Source organism: Hemicordylus capensis, chromosome 3 (genome assembly GCF_027244095.1).
Source record: "Hemicordylus capensis ecotype Gifberg chromosome 3, rHemCap1.1.pri, whole genome shotgun sequence".
Classification (NCBI taxonomy): Eukaryota; Metazoa; Chordata; class Lepidosauria; order Squamata; family Cordylidae; genus Hemicordylus; species Hemicordylus capensis.
The window spans coordinates 112,285,538-112,301,741 of record NC_069659.1 but is presented as its reverse complement, the minus strand read 5'-3'; the positions used below and the strand labels follow the sequence as shown (position 1 = coordinate 112,301,741).

The 16,204-nt window shown below is 41.7% G+C and overlaps 1 protein-coding gene across 5 annotated transcripts in view; it reads left to right on the top strand.

Moving 5' to 3' along the window:
• Positions 1 to 16,204, top strand: part of SMS (spermine synthase) — a 51,734-nt gene that overhangs the window by 23,543 nt on the left and 11,987 nt on the right. For all 5 annotated transcript variants that reach the window (XM_053306150.1, XM_053306153.1, XM_053306154.1 and 2 more), the window contains 7 exons: positions 914 to 1,004; positions 4,917 to 4,981; positions 7,606 to 7,781; positions 9,084 to 9,240; positions 9,669 to 9,756; positions 12,485 to 12,599; positions 14,205 to 14,284. In XM_053306150.1, the coding sequence (XP_053162125.1) occupies positions 914 to 1,004; positions 4,917 to 4,981; positions 7,606 to 7,781; positions 9,084 to 9,240; positions 9,669 to 9,756; positions 12,485 to 12,599; positions 14,205 to 14,284 (772 nt within the window). The remainder of the gene's footprint in view (positions 1 to 913; positions 1,005 to 4,916; positions 4,982 to 7,605; positions 7,782 to 9,083; positions 9,241 to 9,668; positions 9,757 to 12,484; positions 12,600 to 14,204; positions 14,285 to 16,204) is intronic.

Genomic DNA, 16,204 nt, shown 5'->3' with positions numbered 1-16,204 from the left:
AAGATTAAGCCATACTTTCTTGTTGTCGCTATCAAACCAACTCATCTACACCCAGATAAAACCTGCTTTGTATGAAGTTAAGCTAGCAAATATAATATTTGCCCTGTCTTCCAGGTCCTTTTAATTCATGACCCATTTCCACAAAAAGCCTAATTGAGGAAGATTCAATTGTCAACAAAAATGTGAGCACAATAGCTGTCGTCCTCATTGCTAAGCTGAAAATTAATATCTTGTACCAATCAGAGCGCTGTATGTAGTGGCATGAATTATTTTTGTGTAAAAGAGTAACTTTTTGCATGCCAGTCTCCCTTAAAAATGTCAGTGAATAAGAAGATGCTCCTCCTGGCCTCTGATCATGAGAACCAGCCCATTGAAATGTTTTAATATATATTTATGTAATTAAAATTGGGATAGTGCAATAAAGTTTTGATGAGTTCGACAATGAACTTGGAAAATATGACTTGACATCCTGAGTGACGAAGTGCTTTAGTAATGAACAAAGTTGTGCTAGCACAAGAGGATCATGTAATTTCTATTTGGATGTTCAACAAAATAGCTCTGTACCCGTTCACAAGTGCTGAAATTGGGTGGGAAGTTCCACTCCGGCATGTCACCAACCCCTCTCCACCTTGCTGCTCATGGTTATGATGGTGTTCATCTGAAGAGGGAAATGCTGTAACCATTGACGGGCACTTCCATGCTGATGGGAGTTGTAGTCAAGATCATCTGATAATCACTGTTACAGAGAACACTGCTCACAAAAACAGAATTTCCTCTTCTTTAGACATGGACATTGCATGGGTACCACAATCTAGAGAAGAGAAGATGCTTTTCCTAGTATGTCATAATTGTGTTGATTAAATGATGATGATGCTTATTTGAGTTCTTTGGACTTTTTCTTGTTGCTTTCTAGTTTTGCCAATCTGAGAATTTATCCTCATGGTTTGGTGTTAGTCGATGTGCAGAGTTACAATGAGATGAAGGGAAGAGAAGAAACAGAGCAGGTAGATATACTTGTTAAAACATGGGAATTATTTCCGGGCGGGCATGGGGATAGAAATTGCTGTGGTTTGCTTGCATCTTTTATGGAGTTCTTAAAAAAATATGTAAGTTGAACATCATGGCAAACCTTGGTTTGCACTAACCATAGTAAGTGAGTTTGAACTTTCTAAATGAAATGGTAAAAACAAATAGGGCTATATACACATAGAAATTATCATCGGTAAATTAGATATCTTCCCCTATATCAACATATATTGACATGTTGATGTCAATATTTTGACATCAACAGATGTCAAAATATTAGGGATGTGCTCGAAGTGTTTCGGCACCTCTATTTCCAGGTACCGAAACGCTTCAAACTGCCCCAGCCTAATCATTTTGGCTGGAGGCGAGCAGGCATTTTAAAAGGAGGAAGGAGGAAGGCAGGTCTTAGCTGCACCTCCGTTGCAGTTCCACTGCCCCAGACCATCCCAGAGTGGTGTTGTAGCAGCTGGGCTCTCTGCAGGGGTGTATCTAGGGTAGGGCATGCAGGGTACGTGCCCCGGGTGCCACTTGAAGGGGGATGCCACTTTTAAAGACTATTTTTTTAAAAAATGGCCGCCAAAAACGAAATGGCCACCGCACATGCCCAAATAGTTCCTGCGAAGCCCTAGGCCTTGCCAGGCCTCACAGAGGCCATTTGAGCATGCATGGAAGCCTCCGAAATGGCCACCATGCTGATCTTTGCAGACCTGAACAGGCCCGAAAATCAGCCAGGGACGGGTTGCAGCAGTGAATTAAGAGGCTGGCGGGGGGAGGGTAACCTTCTGAGGGTAACCCTATGGGGTAACCCATGGGGGTAACCCCATGGCCTTTAGGAAGCTCCCCAAAGGGGCTACAGGTAAAAAAATTTTTTTTTTAATTTAATATAATATAAATCACTGTACATATATTCAGTTTGGCACTGTGTACAGAGAATCAGGGCTGCTCAGAATACTGAGCTGAATGGTGAGTTTGTCTTTGAATCAGTGTGAAATCCTTAGTGTCAAGGCCCACAGGGAGTTTCTCGCTCTCTTTCTTTCATTTTAACTGTCTTTCTGAAATACTAGAATATATTCCAAGCAGTGACACAGATTACTCTGCATATCATTTAATTATTTTCAGAGTATCTGGGAAAAGTCAAATACTCCATTTATTTTTAAAACTTACGTAATAGTGATGCTACAATGCATAGTAGAGAATTAGACAGGCACTTCTGTTTCGTTTTCCAAGTACACCTCCACATAGTGTTTGGGTATTTCATGAGCCCCAGCATACTGAAATTTGTAGTTTTCCAGCATTTTTTGGTCTGGCTACGTCCACTGCTAAATAGTTTTTGAAATATTAAAAGATTAACGAGCTTGACTTGTATTTTTGAGCTGATATTATGGTAAAATTATCTGAAAGATGGGTGTCAGATGTTTGGAGAGGGGGTGCAATTTCAGTGCTTGCCCTAGGCGCTATTTTCCCTAGATACGCCTCTGGCTCTCTGATTGCCGGGTGCATTTGCTTAGGAACAGGAAGTTCCCTGTTCCCAGCAGGAAATGGCATCTGACTATGTGCAGATGCCATCTTGAGTGGTCAGCACTCTAAGCGCTCAAGATGGCGTCCATACGTGCAAAGACGCCGTTTCCTGCTGGGAACAAGGATCTTCCTGTTCCTAAGCAAATTCACCCAGCAATCAGAGAGCCCAGCTGCTTCATACAAACAATGCCGCTCTGGGGTGGCAGGGGGCAGCGAAGCTGCAACGGAAGTACAGGTAAGACCTTCCTTCCTCCTTTTAAAGTGCCCGCTCTCCACGGTCCCAGATGTGCACAAAACGCTTCATGCACATCCCTACAAAACATTACTATTTATTCCTTGCATTAGGACTGTAACAAATGTCTAAGTTGATCATTTATTTGTGGCTTTTGCTGTTAGCCGATGATAAGGTGCAAGATACGAATTGGTCAAATAAATAATAATAATGGGCTATTTTTCTAACTCAGATTTCTGTATCAGTCCAATAACTGCATTCAGTCACATAATCAGTAGGTAGAGAAACAATCATCATTGTTATAACTTTTAAAGTTTTCAAGAAAATATACTTTAACCTAGCAACAGTGGAGATTGAAAATGCACCTCCTTGGCTGATGTGATTATGATATCACTTTCCTGGATTTCTCTGGGGCAGAGATACTGCAGCTTAATCTGCTGACTGGCCTTGCTTTTTTCTTCTAAATTTGCTGCCAGCTAACAGGCCCCAAAATTATTAAGGTGGGCAAACTACATGAGTGGGTGTGGGGGATATTGGAGACTCTTCCAACTTCGCTAGTAACTGAGGAGGTTGCAGCTCTGGTTTGAGGGAACTGAGGAACTCTCTTTTTCTGTGATGCTGCAGGCCTTTGGTGTATGAAGTGGCTGCAGCTGTGATTTGGTGGGGGGGGGGATACTGGAGGAGGATGAAGAACTATTTCTCTCTACCACCGTCTCTAGTGATCCTGGGAGTGGGGTTGGAATGTGGGGAATCAGAAGGGAAGCATGGAAACTGTGTTTCCTGAGTCTGTGAGACCAAGATAAGTAACAATGGTGCCAACACATCAACACATGTGCAGAGTGCCTTTTCCTACCACCATTCACTACAGAACTGTCTTTCTTGCATTACTGTTAACTGCAGAGTATCTGCCCTCCATACACCCAAGATTAAAGAGTACTTTTATTTATTTATTTTTATTTTATTTATTGTTACATTTATATACCGCCTTTCATTAAAACAATCCCAAGGCGGTTTACAGCAAAATTTAAAAACAAGATTGGACAAAAGACAATTAAAATATTAAGCTAAAAACATAAAACAAAACTGATTAAATTTAAAACACAAGCATAAAAACAGTACAAAACACAAAGAGCAACAGCAGAGCCAATCATATAAAAGCCTGGGTAAAAAGCCAGGATTTTACATGCTTTCTAAAAGCTGTGATGGAGACCGAGGAGCGAATAGCCACCCAGAGAGCATTCCAGAGTCTGGAGGCAGCAACAGAGAAGGCCCTGTCCTGCGTGCACGACAACCAGATTCCAAGGCAGATTTAACCTTACTTGGCAAGGGTGGTGGGTGGTAGTAGTTGTGAAGTGTTATCCTTGCGTTAATTTAAGTGGTGCCGCAGATCTGCCTGATATCTCTTGAGCTGAAGTACCATATGATCAGCTGCCCCCCGGCAAGCACGTAAAAAGCACTTTATTCTCCCCACAGCCAGCCCCCTCCTGTTCTTCTCCTGTCTTCATCTTCTTGGCTCTCTCAGCTCAGCGTCTTCTTCCTTTAGGAACTCTGGAAAGACTTAGGAAACACAGCTTCCATGCTTGCCTTCTAATAATTTTGGCGCTGTTAGTTGGCAGCAAAGAAGTTTGCAGAGAAAATCCAGAATAATAAGCTGCAGTATCTCTGCCCCAGGGAAGAACAGGAAAGTGATGTCACAATCACGTTGGTCAATGGGGATGCATTTCCAGTCTCTTTTCAGAATTGCAGTTTTCAGCTAACGTTTAAAGTACTTTTTAAGGAAAACTATAATCGCTAGAGCACTGATTTGACATACAGTGGCATTGTATGAGTAACATTTGACAACACACTGATTCTGAAATTTAGGGGAAATCCCCATTCAGATTCCTAAACTCCAGTATCACCTTTTCAAATGCCTGGATTATTTAGAACCCTCCATTATGTTTTAATTAGCAGTTAGTGACTTAAATGTATAGCAGCATTTACAGATGTAGCTTCACTATAATCAGAGCTATCACCTGCATTATCGAATATGTTTTGAGTTTTCAGATATTCTATAGAAAATGTGTGAGCACCAATAATGGTAACATCAGCTGTGTGTGAGTATGTATGTGTGGTTTTCATTTTTTGCTTTGTTCTGCAGCTTTTGAACAAAGTGGAAGATAGAGTGAAAGAATTGTTTCAAAGAAACATCAAAAGGGTAAAACGGTAAGGGATTGTGCATGTCTGATCAGATCCTAAGTGGGACTATCAATAAAGTCTGCTTTTATGTGCTGACAAAGCTGGATATATTTCTAGGAAATTATAGAAGTGCAGTGATAATAGACAACCATGGCAAGTAGTCATATTCACATACAAAAGGTCTTAATCATACATATTAATTTCCACTCCCCGCTACATTTTCTTATATAGTTAAATTTTTATTTGGTTGAAATATGTTGATATATATGGAGTTATATAATTTAACTGAAACATTGAGAGATTGTTTCAGCTGGTGCCAAGTTACAGTTTTGGGAGCTATCCATTTTATTTCCTGCTTTATTTTCCTTTTTTGCTGGAGTGAGATAGGGTGGGGATTGTTAGGCCAAGAACTTCCGTTTTAAGGTACATCTTGCTTGATAACACTCCTCCATGCTTATGAATTGGTGGTAATGTAGTAAGAACCCATCTAGGTAGTCCATATACAGTCCTTCATTCTTTTTCATTACTTTGAGGTCAGTGATATCTGGCTTTTACCCTCTGTTTCTGTCCTTTCCTAGAGCAGGCCGATAAGGGTTTAGCTATGGGGAAGGGAACAGGCCATGATCATCACCAGGGAACAGATCATGACCCATGAACAGACCATAACCCTTCAGTACCTACAGGTCTGTCAGTTAGACTAAGATGGAATTTTATTTCACAAGTGAGCAGAGGAATGTATATTACAGGAGGCCCTTGAATATTTCAGGTTCCACATTCATGGTTTCAGTTATTCATGGCCAGGCTATATATAATGTAAAGTGTGCTGTCGAGTTGATTCCTAGCGGCCACAGAGCCCTGTGGTGGTTGTTGTTAGAATACAGGTAGGGTTTACCATTGCCATTTCCTGCACACTATGAGATGATGCCTTTCAGCATCTTCCTATATCTCTGCTGCCCAATATAGGTACTTCCCATAGTCTGGGAAACATACCAGCAGGGATTCAAACCGGCAACCTCTGGCTTGCTAATCAAGTTATTTCCCCGCTGCGCCTATATATACTCAGTTTCAATTCAGTGAATTTTCACCATTCAGTGAATTCAGTGTATTTTCACCATTCACAGTTCCCGTGTGTGCATTTAACCTTTCCAGTTGCATTTTTGGCTTGGAGAGAGCTCTGGAGGCAGTGTGGAGCCATGTTGGGATGTATTTCTGATGCATTTTTGTTTGTTTTGCGGGGGGTGGGCGTTACTGGAGAGCTGAAGTTGCCATGGTACAGTGCTGTGTTCCTCTTTTATTTCTGGATTGTGTGTGTGTGTAATTTTTAATGTATGTCCTTTGACCAGGGAACCTAACCCCATCATTCCCATAGACACAAGGTTTCAATTATGGTATTGTGGTTTTGACTTTTGCAGTGGTATTGTGGAACACAACCCCCAGAATATTTGAAGGCCTCCTGTTTAAACTTTAGGATTAATTTTGACTAAAGTACAGGACCAGCCCAACACCCACATCATGACAGGGCGGTGCAGTGAGGATCACCAGGTGGCAGGATGGGTAATGCCACCAGAAGGAATGCACAAACAAATGTACTGCATGGCCAACAACAATGTACATTTAAATTGGGGCAATTTATGTCAGGGCTGCGTAAGTGGCAACCCTGAGATAAATCGCAATCTTTGGGAGGTAGTGTGCTGTGCTAAATGTTCACAATGTCCTTCTGGGCAGCTGACTTCCAGCCCTGAGAGTTTAACTCTTCCCTTCCTAGTGAACCAGAGATCTTGCAAGAGATTTTGAGAGCTTGGAACTTTCGGGGGGAAACCCAGAAACTTGATAACCTAAATAGTGAATGAATATGTGTATTGAGGTGGGGGAGAATATGTATGTATGAGATGACTGGGGTGAGAATGCAGTGTTGAAGGGGTGTTTGAGATGGCACACTAACATCTGTATTTGACTCAGATTTTGGCTTATTTCAGTTCCGTTTCTATTATATACTGCCCTCTAGTGTCTCTCAAGATGTTTTACTAAATAATATGGTTTCAATATTGAGAGCCATGATTAATTTTCCGCTCATACTTTACAGAGTAAAGAAGTATAGTTTGCTTGGTTTTTTTACCTTTGTTTCAAAGGCATGCAAGGTAACCTACAGAGTATATAAAAACATTAAAGACAAACACAGGTTGCCAGAGTGCTGGATATCTATTTGACAGTGTATGTCCAGGGTATAAAATAGCCATTTCTCTGTATACGTTGCTGCCTAAAAATTATGACTGTAGTGCTTTCAGATTCATATCATTTTAAATATTGATGGAACTTTAACCCAACTTGAGAGTGTGTCAGAAATTTTGTTATGCTGAAGTTTAGATTTTTTAAAACCTGCATGAATTGCTCTGATGTGAAAATATTTGTTTTTTTCTAGTAAGAATTCATTTTAAGGTGCTTCAGATCTGTGGCTGGCAATTATCTCCCAATTATTAGCGGTTTAATATGCAGATCCTTTGCTAGAAAACTGATGTATGACTAGTATGTGTTTGCTTACTTGCACAAACTTAAAAATGTGACATTTGCTTAAAATATTTCTACCCTGCCCTTCTAGCACATTGCTACTCAGGGAGGCTTACAATGTTCTTTTGTTTTTTGCCTATTTGCAGGTTGCCGGCCATTGTGAGAGGAAATGCCATAGATAGATATTGGCCCACAGCAGATGGGCGATTGGTGGAATATGACATTGATGAAGTTGTTTATGATGAAGAGTCAGCTTATCAGAATATTAAAATTTTACACTCAAAGCAATTTGGAAATATTCTCATCCTCAGTGGAGATGTTAGTGAGTATTGTTGCCTTACTATAATATGCTGTCAGTTGCTATAGAGTAAGCCTACACAATGTGATCCACCAAACCAAACACAGATCATCTTTTGTGACCTTCTAGGTGCATGAACCTGCTTGCAGTTCTAAGCAGGCATCAAAACCAGGTTTCTTGAGCCTATGGTGGGTAGTTTTTTTTTTGGCTTGGAGGGGCACCAGTTGTATAGACTTGCTATAGATTTCTTTTTTCTCTTTTGGATATTATGACCTGTAAAAGGAAAAGCTGCATGACAGATTTACTACCCTATTTGGTTTTATATAATTTTATATTTTAAAAGGAATTTTTTAAGGGAAATGTAAATCTATAGCACTATAGATTATTCTGGTTCCTCATGCACTTAATGGTGCTATTTCAAATTTTAATCTACTGGAAAAGAGTAGCAGATTATTCAGATGATTTTTTAAAAATACAGGATTACCTTGTTACAAGAAGTAATTATCCTAGGTCTCTTAAATGATATGGACAGAGAGAATCTTACTGTCGAATGAGATATTCTAACTGAAACGTTGGTTTGTAGTACACAGGATATAGCTCAAGCAGCTTGCTGATGTCCCTAGTTTTGCTGATGCCCCATAAGTAGATCATCTCTAGTTATTACAAGCCAGCCACAAGATAAAGTTATGAACTTTTAGTGTGCTGAATACAGGATTTCACTATTCCTGAAAGTTTCATCAAGATTAGAGAAGTTCTGTTAATAGGTTTGGCAGAATGAATCACTTCATGCTGGTTGTTTTCCCTTTCAGAATTTCTAATGCAGTATGTGATTGGGAAAGAGGTAGACTCTGCAGAACAACAATATCTAAATATTGATGCAGGAAGGGCCATTTCTCTCTTAATATGACATTCTTAAGGTTGACTAAAGTGTGGGACGTTATGTATATGAATAGACACATAATGTTAATATGCATCAGGAAAGAACAATGGTACTGCCATTAATAGATGTTTGGCATTCCTCTGGATTTTTTGAAATAACTTTGGTCAAATTATAAATACAGAAGGTCATGTCTTATTTTTGTAAGTTTGAAAAATATCTGCATTTATGTTTTTATTTAATTGGTCTGTGTGAACTGTTTGAAAATAATAACAAACCATTTTGAATTCTCTATACTTTGATGAGACTCTCACTACTTTGATGAAACTCTCACTGTATTCGTTTTAAGTGTTATTTTGTAAGACATTAATATCTATTTTAATGACATACAAAAATGTTTAGAAGGCTAGCTAATGTATAGATGGATTTAAATCTCTCTGCTTTTCAAGATCTGGCAGAGAGTGACCTGGCATATACACAAGCTATAATGGGCAGTGGGAAGGAAGACTACGCTGGCAAAGAAGTGCTCATTCTTGGAGGTGGTGATGGGGGAATATTGTATGAAATAGTCAAACTGAAACCAAAGATGGTCACCATGGTAGAGATATCCTTTTAATAAGTTACTGATTATACATTTTAGAAAACAATATGTTCTCCCTTTCCATTGTTGGGAGGTCAGCATAAGTGGTTGATTTTTGCAAATGCCTCTTGAGAACCAACCAATTCTGCATTCAGTGCCGAACTCCTTGAATCTGGTTCAGGTAATATCGTTCAGATAGAGAGTCCTTGTTGCCATCATTGTTTTGCTAACTTGTTTGAACAAGATATTTTAAAAAATAATTTAAAAATATATAAACTTATTTTAGAAATATAAGATGTAGGATGTCTATTATTAGCACGTTCCTTTAGGAACAAGTGACAGGGCATTAAAATTTATAGAAGAGAACTTTGTTATTCTGAAGGAAAACTAAAGAAGGTACTTTTATAGCCACAACAAATTGAATTATTAGATTCTTAACTAGTTTCAAAAACATTGACCAAATGGTGATTGACGGGTGTCGAAAATACATGCGCAAAACATGTGGAGATGTCTTGGACAATCTGAAAGGAGAGTGCTATCAGGTATTTAAAGCTAGCAACATTAGTGGCATTTGCCCCCAATGAAAATATGTTTATGAAAGGAATTTGATTTCTGTTATGGTGTGCTAGATTTAATATCAAATCTCTAATTTGACATGCTAGTTGTCCATAATACTACACTGTTGCAGTAGTCTGTTGATACCATGATTTGAATTATGTGTAATAGCTGATTTGCTCATAAAATGGCATAAATTATTATGTTTTTCAAATTACCTTCCTTCCTTGTGGGTCTGCTCTGGAATAAGAGGTTTTGAGGGAAACTGCTCACCCTAGCTCCTAGCCTGGGTCTGCCCAACTTCTCTTCCCTGCTGCACCCTCATTGTTCCTCATGCTCTTGTTTCCCTCTTTCTGCCTTGCTGCAGTTGGTGGAGATGTAGGGGCTACATGGGTCTGGTGCTTGGAAGCAGCTGTCTTCCATCCTCTCGGCCTGCTTGCACAGTCCTTCCTCAGCAGCTTGAGCTCCATCTTGTGGATGACAGCATCAGGGGCTTCCCAGTTGACAACTACTGTTCGTACTCAGTGATGTCATAGCAGTGGACCAGGCTTTCAGCATCACTATAGATGCTGGTGCCTAATTTGACACGTGCTCCGATAGACATCATGGAGTTGGAGCAGTATTTAGTGCCCGGGTCTTCCCCCAGGCTGCTATTTTCCAGCTGGATCTCCAACATTTTGGCACCAGTTGTTTCCTAATAGACTGGCCAATGTGCTCCTGGAGCTGGAAAATGGTCATGTGAGTGTTCAGAGAAGGGGATGGAGTTACTGGATGAAGCTTGGAGCAGCTGTTCCTCCACTGAAAACAATTGTGCTTAATTTAAGGCGATTAACCTATGGGTGTGTATGAACCCAACATGGCAGTTTGGTTCAAATTAGAATTGAACTGTGTGCTGCTGAACTGGTTCTATCAAACCGGCCAGTCTGGTCCATTTGACTGAACTTGTTTGGTGCTTTGAGTGGCAAGACCTGTAAAGGGGAATCCAGTGAGGATTCTCCTTTACAAGTAAAGGGGTGTGGGCAGTGTTCCCTCTAAGGCATGCACATGTGCACGCGCTCACAAGTTTTTGGATGTCTGCTCAGTTCAAGAAGGCCTCTTTCTGAATGCCACATGCACACACACTGGCTTGATTCTGCCACTCATAACAAAACTCATTCTGCACTCAGATGAAAAAAATGAGAACACACTGGGTAGGGGAATCCACTGAAGGGTGGCGTGGGAGTGGTGAGAAAGGTCGTTGTACAGGAGACTGGTAGTCTAAGGTGCCTACCGGCCCGGCTGCTGGCACCACTGCTCACTGCCTCTCAGTGAGCCCAAGTGCCAGATCCCTCTTTAAGCAAGCTGCCTGCACAGTGGCAGTGCAGTTCCAGCCTTTGTGGGTGCCAAACTGGCCCAGTTCAATGCAATCTCATTCAACATTGAACAGTTCATGCACACCCCAAAATTAAACGTCCAAGGTTTGTATGGAGAAGAAGTGCTCATCAGTTCCGAATTTTGTAAACCCTTAAGTGGGGAGGAGATGTGGGAGTTTGGGAGTGAGCGACCAAGCCACAAACACATACTTGGAAATTATATCTATAAGGACTACCAGGATCCTCAGAACAAGCTGGATGCTTGGAGTTTGGAAGCAGTACATTTTATTCGATTGTTAGTTCACTAAGGTGGCTTGTGTATTTTGTTTTTATGGAGACCACATACATTCTAAACAGTCAAACTACAAGACAATGACAGAAACAATACTGCTAATTTATTCTTAAACATGTGTAGTCAATTGGTGAAGAAGAACAATAATGTATTCAGCATAAGTTGCAGGGGAGCAACGGCTGGAAAGGGGACATGCCCTCGTCCCAGAGGCATCTGGTGGGCTACTGTGTGAAACAGGATGCTGGACTAGAGGTCCTGGGCCTGATCCAGTAGAGCTGTTCTTATGTTCTTATAAGTAGGCTAAATTAGTATTTGTAAAAGCTGTACTGCTTGGCATTTGAAGTATGCCAGACATATCTAATTATAAAAAGAATTTTGGCACAGATGAAATAATTGTTTAAATTGCATTCATAGCTGTAAATATTGAAGCCTCTGAAAGGAGTGTATGTGTGTGTTCCTCCATTTGACTATTTCCATTTTTCTTGACACAGATTTTAAACATGCTACGTAAATGATTGACATCTGAGTGTCATGGTTGTGTTTCATTATGACTGAAATGATAGAACAGGATGGATTTCTCTCTCTCTCTCTCTCTCTCTCAGCTATTCTCATCTGAGAGTGCTACAGCATTAAAAGTAGTAGGGATGTGCATGGAACCGGTGGGGGCCAGTTCTGCAGGGGGGATGCCTTTCAGGGGAGGATGCACTTACCCCCCCACCCACCCCCTGCTGTGTTTCCCCCACCAGCGCACGATTTCCAAAAAGCCCATCAGGGTGGCAGCGTACCTCCCTGCCATCCTGTTGCTGTGTTTACCAGATATACTCGGAAGTACTAGACACTCCCCAACAGGCTTTTTGGAAATCATGCGCCAGTGGGGGGAACGCAACCGGGGTGGGTGGGTAAGTGCATCCTCCCCCACCCTTAAAGGCAGACCCCCCCCCCCCCCGCCGTCAAACTGCCGAACAGGTTCATGCACATCCCTAAAAAGTAATAATTAGTACCTAAAGGTACTAATAACTTAGTTAGGGAATCATTGCCATAACAAATAGTCCAAAATTCTACTTTCTTTAGGTTCTAATAGAAGACTGTATTCCAGTACTGAAGAGGTATGCCAAAGAAGAAAGGATGTTTGATTATGTAATTAATGATTTGACAGCTGTTCCAATCTCCACATCTCCAGAAGAAGGTTAAGATTTTTCACCTCCTTAATGCAAACCTTACTTGCACTCAAAGCTCTTTAATTAAAAATGTTGCTTGCAGTTGAATAACTTGCATCTGGGGGAGCTGGATGGGATGGGGAGGGATGTACTTGACACACCATGCAGTGCTGAGCCACTGTGTGGCTTGGGTAATGCATGGTGTGTCAAGTGGGGAAAGGAGAACGGATTATTAGATTTTAGCATAGTTTTACACTTTAAATTGTTCTAGTGTTTTAATTTTGTTTTACTTTGTGCTGCTTTACTGTAAACCACCCAGAGACATGAGCTTTGGGTGGTGTATAAATATGTTAATTACATAAACAAAATATTGGGGTACAATGCCAGTCACTGCACACATAGGTGATGAATCGTGCCTATATTTTGTAAACAATGTAGCATCCACAGTGGCACTTGTGAAAAGACATTTTACAGTTGTTGTACTCGGCAAACCTCTGCAACTTCTAGCAGAAGAGAAACCACATGAATGTATGTGCCCAAGAGCCCTCTTCAGATGTTATAAGCATGAGCAGTGTGCATGCTTACAGAGGGGAAAGAGAGGAGGAAGTCCTCCCCCGTCACCTCCTCCCACAGGGCACACACGCTTTATGGTGCTGTATATCTGAAGCGGGAGGAGCCATAAGCATGCCTGCTGGTGATTCTGTGAGCAGTAACCTCAATTGATCAAGGTTGCCGCTAGGGATGTGCACGAGCTGGTTCGGCGCCTCCTCTGGGAAGTATTGAACCAGCTTGAGTGCTGATCTTCAAACTGGTTCTGTGGTGTGGGGAGCAGTTCCCTTAAAAAGCCGGTAAGGAGCTCCTTCCCTGCACATCCCCACCCCGCCACTGTTCCAGCAGTGGCACCCGCTCTCCAAAACACCACATACGTCTGTGGTGCTGTTCACTGCAGCCTTTGTGTGGCGTCAGCACACACAGCCATGTGTGGTGTTTTGGCAAGTGGGCGCCACCACCGGAACAGCAGCAGGGTGGGGAGGAGCAGGTAAGGGGCGCCTTTGCTGTTTCGAAGGGAACCACTCCCCATTCTGCTGCCAGCTGCCCGAGCCATTCATGCACATCCCTAGTTGCTGCTCATGGAATAGTTTGTGAACACGCTTATGGTGCCTCCCGCTTCAGACAAATGGCATCGTAAGCATGTTTGTGGGGTGGGAGGGGGTAATTGACAGCAGGGTGGTGGACTTCCTCCCAGCTGTAAGCATGCGTGCTGCTCACGCTGATAAAATCTGAAGAGCACTAAGGAGTTTCTCACTTGTAAATATGTGGGTTTGTGTGCAAGAGATTGTGCAGCAGGTTGTACAAGAGGCTGTGAAATGAGCTCCCCATTTGCATTTATACAGGGTTGTGCAATAACTGTGTGCTACATTCTTACACTACTTTACAGCATTTACACTAGCACAAGACTAGTCTAGATGCTACTTGTCGTGATGCCATTTACTTACTTTTTCACAAGGTATCTTATCACTTTAAAAAGATCAATTAATTTTATTCATGATACTTTATTAATCACTTGTCTCAAGCATCAATTTATTAATATTTTATTGTGACTTTTTCTAATTAATTATTACTTTCAAATTTAGATTCCACGTGGGAATTTCTGCGGATGATTCTGGACCTTTCAATGAAAGTCTTGAAACCTGATGGAAAATATTTCACACAGGTATGGCAGGTGAAAGTAATAATTCTTTTATGACTAATTACCACCATAATATATTTGAAACAATGGGCTTGTTCTGAAGCTACTTTGTCCCAGAGTGAGATTGGGAGTGTCCCTTGCGTTCACATACTTGCCCTCCATTTCCTTTCCATAGGCAGAAGTCAGCCAGGACAATTCTGTGTGTATTTGAATACAAGATCTCCCAAAACATGAAGGGGTTTAAATCAACCATGGATTTCATGCCTCACTTTCTGCCTATGAAAGAAAGAATCTGGCCAAGCTTCTCCTGATATCACGCTGGGTAAAATTCCAGGGCCATTAACTTCTTTTGAATTTTGGCTAAAACTGGCTGACATCCTGACTAAGAAAGTTGCTGCATGCCAGGAAGATGTGCCCATGCTTCAGAAGGCTTCCAGAGCACACAAGTTGGGGGCATTCTTTGTCTATTTCCCCTGGAAGTGCCCTGAACCCTACAAATACATGTCTCCCACCTTGTGGGAGCATGGGCACATCTTCCTGGCATGCAGCAGTTTTCTTAGAAGTCAGCGGTTGCCGATCTCCACTTCCTCGGAAATGCCATGAGCTCTCTCTGATCTAGACTTGCCTCTTTCTATGCAAGGGCCATGTAAGAGTGGAACTGCTGAAACAAAGAAAACAAAAAAACCTATGTGTTCAGGCATCATGTGAAACCATAGTTAGTACAAACATACCAAACCAGATTTTGGTTTAACTGTTTGAAAGGTAATGTATTTTTGTTCCTCTGAAAAGTGTAGATACTGACTCTGAATTAAGCTATCTATTTTTAATTTTCTTTAAATACTTAAAAAAAAATTCCTTCCTGAGAAGATTTGAGAGCTTAAGGGGAAAGGTTTCAGCATATATGTAGGCAAATTGGCCTATTCTTCAGCATTTTTATTAAAAATTCTCCATTTTTTGACAACTGTTAGTGGCAAGGAGTTCTGTCTTTTACTGGATCAGGCCATGTCAGCAGGTAAATGCTTGACTTACAAGCAGAAGGTTGCCGGTTTGAATCCCCGCTGGTACTAGATTGGGCAGCAGAGATAGAGGAAGGTGCTGAAAGGCATCGAGGTGAGTCACATGAGCAGTGTGAGAAACCAAAAGGAGGTGTGTGGGGAGAGCAGGCTTAGCCCACTTCCCCTGCAGACAATCAATATTGCAGCCCTGGGTGGCCAGATCAGCTGCCCACATGACTGCCGGCTCCATCACGGAGTTGGCGGGGGTTGTGGGGATTGGGGCCATGTGGTCCCTGGAAGGTCCAGGATGCCCTGCGCAAGTGCGCAGGGCATGCTGGAGAGACCCCCAGGCCCGGGAGGCTGCTTGCAGTCTTCCAGCCAGGGGTCTTCTCATATGTTGCCACACCGTGGAGCCATACCACAGCAATACACACTTTAAAAAATGGAGTTAGCGGAGCGCTCGTTCTGCTAACCCTGTTTCAAGGGAGGGGTATTTAAACGGGTTACCTGCTTTGGGGAAACTGGTCTTCACCTGCGAACCCAGTGATTCCCACGATCTTTGGAAAGCGGGCTAAGCTCCCTTAGCCTGCTTTCCACGGATCATGAGAATACGCTCATCATCTCATACTGCACGGGTGGAGGCAATAGTAAACTTCTCCTGTATTCTGCCAAAGAAAACCACAGGGCTCTGTGGGTGCCAGGAGTCAAAATCGACTCGATGGCACACTTTACTTACTGCCTTAGAACTAAAGTTGGCACTGTCAAGAGTGCCAAATATCTTTTGCTGCTAAAAAAGCAGTGACGGTACTGGATGGCTCCTTCAGTATGGCTGTATTAACAAACCTGTATTGTACTGTTTAGTGACCACTGAAATATTTTCATTCCTTGAATGTTATTTCACTGCCTACATTTTAAAACTAGGTTGACAGTGAATCTGCCATGCATGTTA